We start from the raw sequence: 15000 nt of genomic DNA, 5'->3' as shown, positions 1-15000 counted from the left end.
CACTGCAACTGTCATGGCGAGCTAAGCCAGACCAAGATGGGACGAACACTCGCAGAGATGGTCTCAAAGCAAGCAGATTTATTAACAAAAACCAAGCAAATAAAAAAGCAACTAAGGGGTACAAACACAACACAAACGTGGTAAACATGAGGGCGAACCAAAAACGAACCCGGGACTGGCGGTTGAGCTGGCGAGAGTGGCTAGCGCTGAGGAGAAACCAAAGGGGGAACAGAACGAAATCCTACAGGCAGAGCCTGAGCTAAACAGGGGTTAATGTAAACGGCGCTCGAACGGCACTACCCTAACTAGAGGGGGGGGGGCTGAGGGACCAGCTACTGAGCAACAGCGGCCAGGCCGACCAAACCTGGAACCGCAGCGTACTGCCTTAAGCGTGCGTCGCCTAGCTGGAACGTGGGTAGCCAGAGAATCCGAGCCTTGCAGAAATCGTGGATAGCAGGGTGACCTTTGAGCAGAAACTGGCCTCAACACACTTCTACAGTACGAGGAACCTCACGTGAAACCTCGAGGTCAAACGATACAATTATCGGCGTCGAATGGTGGTGTGGAGGCTCCTTAAATATCCCCCAGTCCCAGGTGAAACTTATAACCCACATAAAGAATGTAAACGAACTGAACCAAAACACACATGAACGTAACTAAACCGGAAGGTCCTTATTTGGGCCTGTGTGCAGCGGCTCGAGATCGCCCCGGGGGAGGCAATCTTAATAAGCAGCCTGTTGCTACGTCACAGCTCCTTCTCCAGCGCCTCACACAGACCAACCCATTTGTTTGGATGGAGATTTCACATTTACTAGCGCGGCGTCCCAAACCGCACATAAGTACCCTAAACACAGACACCATTGTTTTTTAACCAAGCAGTACTAAACTATATACAGGAGTATATACTGTATATAAACCTGTAACGTAACCTAATGTTTGGGCCATTACTTGTAGCTCTTTCACTCTTTTAACTTTTTCACTATGACTAATGGTGTTCATGCTGCCGTAGTGTATATCCACAGGTAAGGCTGCCCATATAAACCAGTGGGTGGGATATTTCGATATGCTGAAGGCGTCATATCAGAGAGTGCTCCCAGCAGATGTATAGGAAGGATAATTGGATAGTGTTAATGAGTATATCAGGGTAATTATAAGATATTTGAGGTGATAAAAAAATCGATTTATTTATTTATTTATTTATTTTTTTTTTTTGAATTGCAGTTTTAATATTAACAGTAAGTTCAATTTGTACGAGGCACCTGAGAAATACAGAATTATCACACAATAAATGGTGATAACTGTGGTATAATCTCAATAATATACTTATATTTCATTATTTTATTTACCAAATTCTTTCTCAATATTCTCACTGAAACATCAGAGGTTAATACTTTTTATTGAAGCAATAAATGCAATAATAAAAGTTCGAGCTGTAACGTATCTCACATTACAGCTCAAACTTTGAGTAAATTATTGCTTCAATAAAAAGTCTTAACCTCTGATGTTTCAGTGAGAATATTGAGAGAGAATTTGGTAAGTAAAATATTATAATAATATAAAATATTACAGTATATTACAAAATATTGTTCTGTATGATTTGAGAAATGAACTTTGTGTGTCTTGTCTCTTACCAGGGCATCATGAAATACCTGTTAGACTCCCCACCTGGGTCAAAGGTGAGCCACCGATTTTACAGTTTGCTATTTAGACATTTAACAGTTTTCTGTGAGCTGCCCAGAATGATGATAACCAAAACTGCACGTCCAAATAGTTGTGGACACCCCTTCTCATGAATGCATATATCTTTAATGAGCTATATATCATATAGCTTTAAGTTACGCCCATTGCTGATACAGACACAGCTTGTCTAGTCCCTGTAAAGAAGTACTGCCAATAGAATAGGACTCTCTGGAACAGATCAATAAACATGACCCTATTGGCACCATGCTGCCTAACGCCAGGTTTGGGCTAGTAGAGGGGTATAAAGCCTCCCAGCATTGAGCTGTGGAGCAGTGGAAGAGCTGCTGTGTTCTCTGGAATGATGGAGGTGCTCCATTTAATATGTTTGGGATGAGCTGGGATGGTGACCTCACTACCAGTCAATGAATGAGCAGGTGTCCCAATACTTTTGTCCATGTAGTGTAGCCCAGCTGATCAACATTAGTGTATTTATGTTCTTACTGTTCTCTTTCAGAACCCGAAGAAGTTGTGGCGCTCCTACTTTGACCTGGTGGTGGTGGACACACGGAAGCCGCTGTTTTTCGCGGAGGGGACAGTGTTGAGACAGGTGGACACGGTACGTCCCTCCTCTAGCCCTACAATGTGTGTGTGTGTGTTTGTGTGTGTGGACGTAAATCAATTTCAGTGCCAAACCTCCATGTTCTCTTCACTCAGAACACGGGGAAGCTGAGGATCGGAACCTACACAGGAGACCTGCAGCACGGGACTGTCTACTCTGGAGGTACAACCAGCTCTTAGTATACTTCATGGACAAAAGTATTGGGACGCCAACTTGTTACACCCACAGAAGCTTTTCTGACGTCCCATTCTAAACCCATAGGCTTTATTAATAAGGAGCTGGTCTCCCTCTTTGCTCTAAGCTCTACCACCAGCAGTAGCAGGTCTGGAGCTCTGCTGCAGTTACTGAGTCAGTTGGAGGCTTTTCTGCACTCTGCTCTCAGCTCAGCACTCGGCCCTGACCCCACTCTGTAACTTTACGTGGTCTAACAGACACTCGGTGGCTAAGCTGCTCTCTGTGAGCTGTTCCTCCTAAACTCTTCCACTTTTCAGTAATAACACCACTCACAGCTGATGGAGGAAGATCTAGGAGGGAGGAAATTTCACCAGCTGACTTGTTGTTGTTGGTGCAGCGGTGTCTCCTATTACATACAGAACCACGCTGGAGTTCAGTGAGCTCTTCAGAACCTCCCGCTCTTTCACTGATGTAGGGCAGACTTATACACCTGTGGAAATGATACTGAAACAAAAACCTGAATGCAATGATTAAGTGTCCCAATACTTTTGTCCATATAGTGTATATGAAAACATATGCTGTCAAAGTGAAAACTTTAAAAGTATTAATGTTGATCCTTTGCTGCCTCTGTCGCAGGGTCGTCAGATCTCATCTGTGACCTGCTGGACGTGATGGGCAAAGACATTCTCTACGTGGGAGACCACATATTCGGAGACATTCTGAAGTCCAAGAAGCGTCAGGGCTGGAAAACGTTCCTGGTGGTTCCAGAGCTCGCCAAGGAGCTGCAAGTGTGGACGGAAAACAATAGTGAGCACTCTTTATTAAGATTCATTTTAGGGTAATTACACCTGAGATCATGCTGGATGATCATAGAGTACAAGGTAGGTGTTTCTAATAAAGTGGCCAAGGAGTGAAAGCTTATGTTGAGTGTTTCTAATATTGTGGCCAGTGAGTGGAAGCACAAGGTAGGTGTTTCTAATAATGTGGCCAGTAAGTGAAAGCTTAAGGTAGGTGTTTCTAATAATGTGGCCAGTAAGTGAAAGCTTAAGGTAGGTGTTTGTAATAATGTGGCCAGTGAGTAGAAAGCAAAGGTAGGTGTTTCTGATAAAGTGGCCAGTTAGTGGAAGGGTAAGGTAGGTGTTTCTAATAAAATGGCCAAGGAGTGGATGCACAAGGTGATAAAGGTTTCTAATATTGTGGCCGGTGAGTGGAAGCACAAGTTAGTTAGGTGTTTCTAATAAAGTGGCCAGGCAGTGGAAGCTTATGCTGAGATTTATTTCTAATATTGTGGCCAGTAAGTGGAAGCACAAGGTAGATGTTTCTAATAAAGTGGCCAGTGAGAGGAAGCACAGGTTAGTAGGTGTTTCTAATAAAGTGGCCAGTGAGTGGAAGCTCAAGTTAGTAGGTGTTTCTAATAAAGTGGCCAGTGAGTGGAAGCACAAGGTGAAAGGGGTTTCTAATAAAGTGGCCAGGGAGTGGAAGCACAAGTTAGTAGGTGTTTCTAATAAAGTGGCCAGTGAGAGGAAGCACAAGTTAGTAGGTGTTTCTAATAAAGTGGCCAGTGAGTGAAGCACAGGTTAGTTGGTGATTCTAATAAAGTGGCCAGTGAGTGAAGCACAGGTTAGTTGGTGTTTCTAATAAAGTGGCCAGTGAGAGGAAGCACAGGTTAGTAGGTGTTTCTAATAAAGTGGCCAGTGAGTGGAAGCTCAAGTTAGTAGGTGTTTCTAATAAAGTGGCCAGTGAGTGGAAGCACAAGGTGAAAGGGGTTTCTAATAAAGTGGCCAGGGAGTGGAAGCACAAGTTAGTAGGTGTTTCTAATAAAGTGGCCAGTGAGAGGAAGCACAAGTTAGTAGGTGTTTCTAATAAAGTGGCCAGTGAGTGAAGCACAGGTTAGTTGGTGATTCTAATAAAGTGGCCAGTGAGAGGAAGCACAAGTTAGTAGGTGTTTCTAATAAAGTGGCCATTGAGAGGAAGCACAAGTTAGTAGGTGTTTCTAATAAAGTGGCCAGTGATTGAAGCACAGGTTAGTTGGTGATTCTAATAAAGTGGCCAGTGAGTGAAGCACAGGTTAGTTGGTGTTTCTAATAAAGTGGCCAAGGAAATAACCATGTACATTTTTCTGCAGCTATGTTTCAGGAGCTGAGGCAGCTCGATGTTTACCTTGGTGAGCTTCATAAGTGAGTATGAGTTCGTTCTTGCAGTGACTGCAGTGCTGGTCCACTTACCGCAGGTGGCAGTAGAGTGTAAGAAAGCCACTCAGTGTCTGATCTCTGTGTGATTCCTGCCTTTCCAGGTATTTAGACAGCGGCATCGTTGGCAGTCCAGATATTAGCTTGATCCAGAGCAAGATTAAGGTCAATCCTGTAATACTGTTGTTCTTTGGCCAGTTGGGTCTGTGTGTTAATGGTGTGTTACCATATACATTGTTACTGAATTGTTCATTCTTTATTGAAGAGCTGTGTGTTGTGTGTGTGTGTGTGTGAACTGCAGAAGGTGACGTACAGTTTGGATCTGTGTTATGGAAAGATGGGAAGTCTCCTTCGCTATGGTTCGACAAAAACTCTCTTTGCCAGCCAGCTGCTGCGCTACGCTGACCTGTACGCGTCGTCCTGCCTCAACTTACTGAACTACCCCGTCACCTACCTCTTCAGAGCCCCCTCTGTCCTGGTAATTATTGATAATAAATAAATAAATACAAACAAATCTTTGTGTATATATATATATATATGCAACTATGAGAGACAAAATGAGAAAAAACAAATTCAGAAAATCACATTGTCTGATTTTTAAAGAATTTATTTGCAAATAATGGTGGAAAATAAGTATTTGGTCAATAACAAAAGTTCATATCAGTACTTGTTATATATCCTTGGGCCAAACCGTATGTTGGCCCATTCCTCCATGCAGATCTCCTCTAGAGCAGTGATGTTTTGGGGCTGTCGGGGGGCAACACAGACTTTCAACTCCCTCCAAAGGTTTTCTATGGGGTTGAGATCTGGAGACTGGCTAGGCCACTCCAGGACCTTGAAATGCTTCTTACGAAGCCACTCCTTTGTTGCCCTGGCAGTGTGCTTGGGGTCATTGTCATGCTGAAAGACCCAGCCACGTTTCATCTTCAATGCCCTTGCTGATGGAAGGAGGTTTGCACTCTCATCTACCTATGATGTCAATTACAGGCCTCTCTCATTTTTTTAAGTGGGAGAACTTGCACAATTGGTGACTGACTAAATACTTTTTTCCCCCACTGTATATATATATATATATATATAATAAAATATACTGCACATTTTTAAAAATGTATTATATTAATTACCATTAATACCAATGCATTATATACGCAGTGCATTGCATTATATCCTTACTTTACTTATTTTATGTGATTAACCCACTAACCAACTTCAGTATTTCATAAAGTAAGCGTCTCAGATTTAGCCAAACCGTATGGCTAACCTTCCATTGTATCTTCAGCATATCTCTAATGTAGCGTAACTCACAGAAATATATATTTTCACTATATATTTAGTTTTACGATCAAAATCTTAATTTTGAAATAAATATATTAGATAATTTTGTAATTTTGAGTAAGAAAGTCAAAAGAAATATATTACCAACACACCTGTCCATATTCAGCAAGGTTTTTTTTTTCTTTGACATCTATGGATATTGCCTGCTGTCACTCAAAAAGCTTTGATCGCTGTTCTTTTGCTGTAACTTTAGCTGTTCTTCACTTTTGTAAATCTGGCGGCTGTTCTTTACATTGTCTCAGAATTCCATGCTGAATGGGCCAATAGAAATTCCCAAGATTTACTTAGAATAAACATTTAAGAAGGTTGACATTTAGGAAATATGAGGTTTTGTGTGACAGTAATGATAAGTTTATTAAAACATCATCATTGCCTTAAAGACCAGGTTTTACCCAAACAATGATCGGACCGTTTTCCATTTCTATGTTATTTTACCTCCAGATGCCTCACGAGTCTGCTGTAAGTCCTCAACTCTGCCGGGAACCGCCCACCCCTGACCTGTCAGCCAATCACATTTTCAATCCATCACTTAAGGTGGGACACATTTCAGACATTCTTTCACTGACTTAAAATTGAATTATAACACACTATATGTCCAAATATTTGTGGACACCCCTTCTAATGAATGCATTCAGCGACTTTAAGTTGCACCCGTTGCTGACTCTGATGTGAAAATGCACACACACAGCTTGTCTAGTCCCTGCCAATAGAATAGGACTCAATGGAGCAGATAAATATGATGGACACACCATGCTGCCTAATGCCAGGCGTAGGCTAGAGGGGTGTAAAGCCCCCCAGCATGGAGCTATGTTAGTGCTCCACCCTTTACTTTTGGGATGAGTTGAGGATGAGGAGGTGAGGTGATGATCATCATTCAACATTCTGACCTCACTAACAGCTCGTGTCACTGAATGTAATCAAATCCTCACAGCAATGCTCCTCCAAAATCTAGTAGCAAGCCTTCTTCCCTGGATAGTAGAGGCAGTTACTCCAACAAAATCATGATAAGCTTGTTTAATACCCTTGATTTAATAGGAAATAATGAATAGAAAAGTGTCCCAATACTTTTGTCCATATAGTTTTATCCCCTTTAATTCATCTGTATTTTCAAATTTCTCCACAGATGCTGTGTCAATGTGATGGTGATGATAACTGTGGGCAGGACAACTGCGCCCAGGAGAACATGACCATAAGGATGGAGACATGAGCGAGTGAGAGGGCGTGTCCTTTATTGTATGTCTGTAAATATAAACAGTTTATCACAGTCGACTTTATCGGCTGCTCAGGCCAGGGAACCAAAGCAATAACACCCCATCTCATTTTCCCCAGTGTTACAGGAACAGTTCACCCAAATATGCCAATGAATAAAAAATGGGCCCTGTCCACACATATCCAGATATTTTTTGATCTCCAGCAGTAGTTCTGAAAATCTTTCCACCCACATGAGACATGAAACAGCCGTAAAGAGCTTGTGAGAGCATGCCAACCCAGTAGGGGGTGCTAACACGTCACAAAGATTGATGTGAAATACCTCAAGAAACAGTGTAACAACCAAAACAGACCTAAATACAGCACAAAGCTGATTTTCTCACTGTGTTCGAATAACAGGTCTCCAAAAGACTTGACCCCTTAAAATGTCTCATTTGATACATGTTTGAGTTTTTAAGACCTCTGCAATATCAGTGTGATAATTAAATAGTAATGAATAATATCTAAATAGTAACATTAGTATGTAAATCAGATGTTTTCATGTATTACGTCTTGCAGGCATCTGATATATATGTTCAAAATTACTTGAGGTTTGAGGGATTCAACAATTTTATGTTCTTTGTGCTTTAGTGTGTCTGAATAACCTGCTTTAAGCAATAAATGTTTTATATAATATTAATAAAAGGCATATATGCATAATTTAGTTTATGAACATTGGTTTTTAATGAATTGGTCAGAAGATCAAATAAACACTTTAGGATTTGTACCAGAAAGAAGCTTAGAATTGGAAAAATCAACCAAAAATATAATTTTTGAAGCTTTCTGAGGAGAAAAAAGAAAACCCAGTCATTAGTCCGAGTGTAAGCTTCAAGGAAACACTCACAAATCTACCCCGGAAAGCGTTTTTAAAAACCTCAGATTTTTGTGTGGATGGGAGGCCAAAACACAGGGAAAAGGTTACGTTTTTTAAAGTATCCAGATTTGTGTGGACCAGGCTTTAGTGGCCAGCAGAATGAACTGATTGTATAGTGTTGTTGTAAGTGACTGCTAATGACTGGTGATTAGTAACCAGCCTTACTGGGAGAACTGTTCCTTCAAGTGTTTTAGGAATGTGATAATAGTAGCTTATCTGCTTGAGTGTTTTCTATATATATAGTTTTAGTAAAAATCACGTATCTTTTTCAGAACATCTAATTAAACGCTTTAGTTATGATGTAGGGGAGAGCGGGACACAACCCGCATTTCAATCAAAATTGATCATATTTTTATAAAGGCAACAGTGTTTTCAGCTCCAATCATTTTTGAGTAATTCAGCAGAGAAAGCAGAGCGAGTGCAAACATTATAACTCTTCCCATAGTCTGTGTTAACTGTACCAGACTGAGGGGGGCGATGTAACAGCCATTAAACAGTCTGGTAAATCCATACAAACACTATTAATACAGTTCTAAACTGTTTGAAGCAGACCAGCTTTCCAATCGAAACACATCAAAATATCAGCGTCCAAATACTTATGACCAGTGAAAAGAGGCTGCTGTATCAAACACTGTCCGTTTATTTGACACCAGAAAGTAGAACGGCAGATTCTAACCCCATCAAACTCAACTAGATTTTATTGCCATCACAACCTGGGTCCGAAGCATCAGCTAGGGGGTCTCTAACTGCTTAACAGTAACAGTGGCTGTGTGTGAAACTACCTCCACCATGTTTGGAAGCTGTACTTTTGTGAGTTGAAGTTCTGCTTTTAAATGGTGTTCTGTTACGCCACCTAGAGGAGATTAAGATAATATAGGAGAGAATTCTGAGACTTCCACACACAAGTCAGCCATCAAACACACTCACCATTCAAACACACACTGTTATGGTACAGAAACAGCGTTTAGGGGGAATCTGGAGAAATATCTGTCCAACTGCTGGGAAAACTACTGGAACACGTCCAACTGGAGCTTCTTAAACGACATAAACTATCAGATTTACTGTGTGTTAGACTGTGCCCAGCTCTCCCCTAATACTGATTATAGCCCATAATCGATGATGAGTTAAGCTAAATGAGTTGCCGGTTCATTGGCTGGCCAGTTTACTAGAAACACCTACAGCTATAGCCCCACTATGTACAGACTGTATCTCTACTGTTACTTAGATGGACCACTGTCTGACCACCACTGACCAGACCTTCTCAGCATAGCAGTGACACTAACATGATAGTGGTTATGGTCGTGTGTGTGTGTATGATGCTGGTACGAGCGTATCCGGTTCAGCGGCTGATGGCGGTCTGGAGCAGGGGTGGGCAACCGAGGGCAGTCAGACAGTGTCCAGCACAGCACTGCTCTAACAGACCGACTAAACCTGGCGATTACCAGGTAAGATGAATCAAGGAGAGGGGTTTCCGCTAAAGCGGCCACTATGTGTTTGATACTCTCATACCAGCACCACACACACACTACCTGCAAGCCACCTGAAGGAATGGCCGGTGAGTGTAAGCGCAAGATGGTTTCATCCCACGGCAAGCGTGTTAACCCTTTAACGCCAAGCCAATCATATTCAATACATATTTACCAAAAAATTAAATAATAATAATGATTAATTATCCATAATGAGATATAAAACAGAAAATTAATGCATAAAAGAAATAATAATTAATGACATCAATAAGAAAATAAAATCAGATTAAATCTTATATTTCTTGAGTACAATTTGAAAGTCTACTCAGAGTATACGAGGTTATGTAATTTTGGTTCTATATGCTTCAGTTTGTTTAATAAACTGCTAGTCCAGATACAAATGCTACAAAATATGACATATCACATATAACATCACAAGTCACATATGCAAAGTGATATATATACATATATATATATATATATATAATTTTCTATTTTATTTTTTTTATAATTGGTCAGAAGGTCAAATAAACACTCAATTTATTAAAGAATTATAATTTTCTGGCAGCTATTTGCTAGTTCGGTCTGTAAAGGGTTAAACTGAGCTGACTAAGGTTTTCTGGAGCTAGAAAAACACTCCAGTGTGATGTTCTGCATCTGAAGGGCTGCTGTGAGGCAGTAAGGCCGTGTGTCACAGTATTCCTGCTGTTAGATTATATCCTGTGTATCTGCTTTAATGCTGACCACCTTTTATATCAAATATTAATATGAAAATATGAGCTCAGCTGTTAAAACTGAGATTTGTGTCTGAAATATTTGTATCTTTGTATTTTCCACAAACGTGTGTTTATAACTAATAAATAAATAAATAAAATGTTTCATCCTTTGGCTCTCTGGTCATGTTCACATTTTTTAAACACATGTTTTTGTAGGAATGTGGCTTTTTAACATTTATACAATGAACATTTGCTTTGTCTTGATTTTGGGTATAGAGTGTTAGAAAATCCACCCTTTCTAACCAAGCCCCAGTGGCCTAATGGATAAGGCACTGGCCTCCTAAGCCAGGGATTGTGGGTTCGAGTCCCATCTGGGGTGAGGGAGTAGCAGAGTGGCGCAGCGGAAGCGTGCTGGGCCCATAACCCAGAGGTCGATGGATCGAAACCATCCTCTGCTAAATATTTACTATTTATTTATTTATTTGCAGAAACGAAAACTGCTCAAAAACAGCTGCTCAAATAATGCAGAGAAATGATGATAATAATTATAATTTTAAAAAGTTATTACTGAAATTTGAACAACACAGTACTATTTTTGTAACTTTAAAAGTATTAATGATCCATAATAAGATAGAAATAAGAAAATTAATGCATAAAATAAAATAATAATTAATGACATAAATAAGAAAATAAAATCAGATTAAATCTTATATTTCTTGAGTACAATTTGAAAGTCTACTCAGAGTATACGAGGTTATGCAATTTTGGTTCTATATGCTTCAGTTTGTTTAATAAACTGCTAGTCCAGATACAAATGGTACAAAATAAAAGACAAGGTTCAAACTTGTAACTTAAACTTAATAACTAATAAAAAAATAAATACAATTTTTCATCCTTTTGCTCTCTGGTTTATTTTGCATTTTTTAAACACATGTTTTTGTAGAAATGTGGCTTTTTTTACAGAGTGCAGAAAGGAGCTAGCAGGGTGGAGCTAGCAGGGTGGAGCTAGCAGGGTGGAGCTAGCAGGGTGGAGCTAGCAGAGTGGAGCTAGCAGGGTGGAGCTAGCAGAGCGGTAGCCAATGAAAAGGAAGCAAGCCCCAGTGGCCTAATGGATAAGGCACTGGCCTCCTAAGCCAGGGATTGTGGGTTCGAGTCCCATCTGGGGTGAGGCAGTAGCAGAGTGGCGCAGCGGAAGCGTGCTGGGCCCATAACCCAGAGGTCGATGGATCGAAACCATCCTCTGCTAAATATTTACTATTTACAGCAGTTATTTATTTATTTATTTATTTATTTAGTTCTTTATTTGTTTATTTCTTTATTTATTTGCAGAAACGAAAACTGCTCAAAAACAGCTGCTCAAATAATGCAGAGAAATGATTATAACAATTATAATTTTAAAATGTTATTAATGAAATTTGAACAACACAGTACTATTTTTGTAACTTTAAAAATATTAATGATCAGTAATAAGATATAAAGAAGAAAATTAATGCATAAATAAATTAAAAGTAATTACATAAATAAGAAAATTAAATCAGATTAAATCTTATATTTCTTGAGTACAATTTGAAAGTCTACTCAGAGTATACGAGGTTATGCAATTTTGGTTCTATATGCTTCAGTTTGTTTAATAAACTGCTAGTCCAGATACAAATGGTACAAAATAAAAGTCACATACTTAAAGTGTTATGTGTGTGTGTATATATATATATATATATATATTAACACTATATTGATTTTGCAAAGACCAGGATTCCTGATATCACCACAGAGCGGAGCTAGCAGTGCCCAAGCCCCAGTGGCCTAATGGATAAGGCACTGGCCTCCTAAGCCAGGGATTGTGGGTTCGAGTCCCATCTGGGGTGAGGGAGTAGCAGAGTGGCGCAGCGGAAGCGTGCTGGGCCCATAACCCAGAGGTCGATGGATCGAAACCATCCTCTGCTAAATGTTTACTATTTACAGCAGTTATTTATTTATTTATTTATTTATTTATAAGCAGAAATGACAACTGTTCAAATAATGCACTATACTATTTTTGTAACTTTAAAAATATTAATTATCCATAATGAGATATAAAACAGAAAATTAATGCATAAAATAAATAATAATTAATGACATCAATAAGAAAATAAAATCATATAAAATCTCTTTTGGTTCTATATGCTTTAATTTTTTAATAAACTGCTAGTCCAGATACAAATGGTACAAAATAAAAGTCACATACTCTAAGTGTTATGTGTGTGTATATATATGTATGTATATATATATATATATATAGAGAGAAAGAGAGAGAGAGAGAGAGAGGGAGAGAGAAAGAGAGAGAGAGAGAGAGAGAATTTTTAAACATTATATATATTATATACATTATATACATTATATAATGGATAAGGCACTGGCCTCCTAAGCCAGGGATTGTGGGTTCCCATCTGGGGTGAGGGGTGAGGGAGTAGCAGAGTGGCGCAGCGGAAGCGTGCTGGGCCCATAACCCAGAGGTCGATGGATCGAAACCATCCTCTGCTAAATATTTACTATTTACAGCAGTTATGTGTGTGTGTGTGTGTGTGTGTGTGTATATATATATATAACAGTATTCCTGCTGTTAGTTTATATCATGTGTATCTGCTTTAATGCTGACCACCTTTTATATGAAATATTAATATAAAAATATGATCATATTTCCTTTGTTTCTTATCATCCAAGGCCTAGCGAAGAGAATCCCGCTGCAGGATTAGTCGTTGTGTATCGTGTGATTTTTTTAAACCCACTTCACTGGTTCCCAATCTTTTTGCATTCTGTGCTGTCGAGCTTTGTGTAGAGACATAAGCCGTCCAGCCGTAGACGAAGTTTAAACTTTTATAAAAGCACATCGTTTCCAGTCTTTCTGGGTTTTTTTTTTTTGTTTATTTGTTTTTTTTTATTTTTTATAAAAACTGTTTCTTATGAGCTCAGCTGTTAAAACTGAGATTTGTGTCTGAATTATTTGTATATTATTATATGTATATTATCTGATATATATGTTCAAAATTACTTGAGGTTTGAGGGATTCAACAATTTTATGTTCTTTGTGCTTTAGTGTGTTTGAAAAACCTGCTTTAAGCAATAAATGTTTTATATAATATTAATAAAAGGCATATATGCATAATTTAGTTTATGAACATTGGTTTTTAATGAATTGGTCAGAAGATCAAATAAACACTTTAGGATTTGTACCAGAAAGAAGCTTAGAATTGGAAAAATCAACCAAAAATATAATTTTTGAAGCTTTCTGAGGAGAAAAAAGAAAACCCAGTCATTAGTCCGAGTGTAAGCTTCAAGGAAACACTCACAAATCTACCCCGGAAAGCGTTTTTAAAAACCTCAGATTTTTGTGTGGATGGGAGGCCAAAACAAAAGGAAAAAGTTACGTTTTTTAAAGTATCCAGATTTGTGTGGACCAGGCTTTAGTGGCCAGCAGAATGAACTGATTGTATAGTGTTGTTGTAAGTGACTGCTAATGACTGGTGATTAGTAACCAGCCTTACTGGGAGAACTGTTCCTTCAAGTGTTTTAGGAATGTGATAATAGTAGCTTATCTGCTTGAGTGTTTTCTATATATAAAGTTTTAGTAAAAATCATGTATCTTTTTCAGAACATCTAATTAAACGCTTTAGTTATGATGTAGGGGAGAGCGGGACACAACCCGCATTTCAATCAAAATTGATCATATTTTTATAAAGGCAACAGTGTTTTCAGCTCCAATCATTTTTGAGTAATTCAGCAGAGAAAGCAGAGCGAGTGCAAACATTATAACTCTTCCCATAGTCTGTGTTAACTGTACCAGACTGAGGGGGGCGATGTAACAGCCATTAAACAGTCTGGTAAATCCATACAAACACTATTAATACAGTTCTAAACTGTTTGAAGCAGACCAGCTTTCCAATCGAAACACATCAAAATATCAGCGTCCAAATACTTATGACCAGTGAAAAGAGGCTGCTGTATCAAACACTGTCCGTTTATTTGACACCAGAAAGTAGAACGGCAGATTCTAACCCCATCAAACTCAACTAGATTTTATTGCCATCACAACCTGGGTCCGAAGCATCAGCTAGGGGGTCTCTAACTGCTTAACAGTAACAGTGGCTGTGTGTGAAACTACCTCCACCATGTTTGGAAGCTGTACTTTTGTGAGTTGAAGTTCTGCTTTTAAATGGTGTTCTGTTACGCCACCTAGAGGAGATTAAGATAATATAGGAGAGAATTCTGAGACTTCCACACACAAGTCAGCCATCAAACACACTCACCATTCAAACACACACTGTTATGGTACAGAAACAGCGTTTAGGGGGAATCTGGAGAAATATCTGTCCAACTGCTGGGAAAACTACTGGAACACGTCCAACTGGAGCTTCTTAAACGACATAAACTATCATATTTACTGTGTGTTAGACTGTGCCCAGCTCTCCCCTAATACTGATTATAGCCCATAATCGATGATGAGTTAAGCTAAATGAGTTGCCAGTTCATTGGCTGGCCAGTTTACTAGAAACACCTACAGCTATAGCCCCACTATGTACAGACTGTATCTCTACTGTTACTTAGATGGACCACTGTCTGACCACCACTGACCAGACCTTCTCAGCATAGCAGTGACACTAACATGATAGTGGTTATAGTCGTGTGTGTGTGTATGATGCTGGTACGAGCGTATCCGGTTCAG

At 39.3% G+C, this 15000-nt stretch overlaps 1 protein-coding gene and 7 non-coding genes across 9 annotated transcripts in view; all 8 read left to right on the top strand.

The window, feature by feature from the left end:
- The window catches only part of nt5c2l1 (5'-nucleotidase, cytosolic II, like 1), a 25111-nt gene extending 14638 nt beyond the window's left edge, over window positions 1-10473 (top strand). For both annotated transcript variants that reach the window (XM_072659199.1, XM_072659198.1), the window contains exons 10-18: window positions 1635-1676; window positions 2195-2296; window positions 2395-2461; window positions 3110-3280; window positions 4599-4650; window positions 4767-4827; window positions 4964-5140; window positions 6439-6531; window positions 7121-10473. In XM_072659199.1, coding sequence (XP_072515300.1) covers window positions 1635-1676; window positions 2195-2296; window positions 2395-2461; window positions 3110-3280; window positions 4599-4650; window positions 4767-4827; window positions 4964-5140; window positions 6439-6531; window positions 7121-7204 — 849 coding nt within the window. In that variant the 3' untranslated portion in view covers window positions 7205-10473. The remainder of the gene's footprint in view (window positions 1-1634; window positions 1677-2194; window positions 2297-2394; window positions 2462-3109; window positions 3281-4598; window positions 4651-4766; window positions 4828-4963; window positions 5141-6438; window positions 6532-7120) is intronic.
- Window positions 10474-10607: 134 nt separating this feature from the next.
- Window positions 10608-10680, top strand: trnar-ccu (transfer RNA arginine (anticodon CCU)). The gene has a single exon. It is a non-coding gene; the product is annotated as a tRNA-Arg (tRNA).
- A 7-nt stretch (window positions 10681-10687) lies between these two features.
- Window positions 10688-10759, top strand: trnam-cau (transfer RNA methionine (anticodon CAU)). Its single transcript has one exon. It is a non-coding gene; the product is annotated as a tRNA-Met (tRNA).
- Window positions 10760-11395: 636 nt separating this feature from the next.
- Window positions 11396-11468, top strand: trnar-ccu (transfer RNA arginine (anticodon CCU)). Its single transcript has one exon. It is a non-coding gene; the product is annotated as a tRNA-Arg (tRNA).
- Window positions 11469-11475: 7 nt separating this feature from the next.
- Window positions 11476-11547, top strand: trnam-cau (transfer RNA methionine (anticodon CAU)). The gene has a single exon. It is a non-coding gene; the product is annotated as a tRNA-Met (tRNA).
- Window positions 11548-12093: 546 nt separating this feature from the next.
- On the top strand, window positions 12094-12166 carry trnar-ccu (transfer RNA arginine (anticodon CCU)). The gene has a single exon. It is a non-coding gene; the product is annotated as a tRNA-Arg (tRNA).
- Window positions 12167-12173: 7 nt separating this feature from the next.
- Window positions 12174-12245, top strand: trnam-cau (transfer RNA methionine (anticodon CAU)). The gene has a single exon. It is a non-coding gene; the product is annotated as a tRNA-Met (tRNA).
- A 504-nt stretch (window positions 12246-12749) lies between these two features.
- Window positions 12750-12821, top strand: trnam-cau (transfer RNA methionine (anticodon CAU)). The gene has a single exon. It is a non-coding gene; the product is annotated as a tRNA-Met (tRNA).
- Window positions 12822-15000: the final 2179 nt, after the last annotated feature.

Source organism: Salminus brasiliensis, chromosome 16 (assembly GCF_030463535.1).
Source record: "Salminus brasiliensis chromosome 16, fSalBra1.hap2, whole genome shotgun sequence".
Taxonomy (NCBI): domain Eukaryota; kingdom Metazoa; phylum Chordata; class Actinopteri; order Characiformes; family Bryconidae; genus Salminus; species Salminus brasiliensis.
This window is presented reverse-complemented; position numbering and strand designations above follow the sequence as displayed.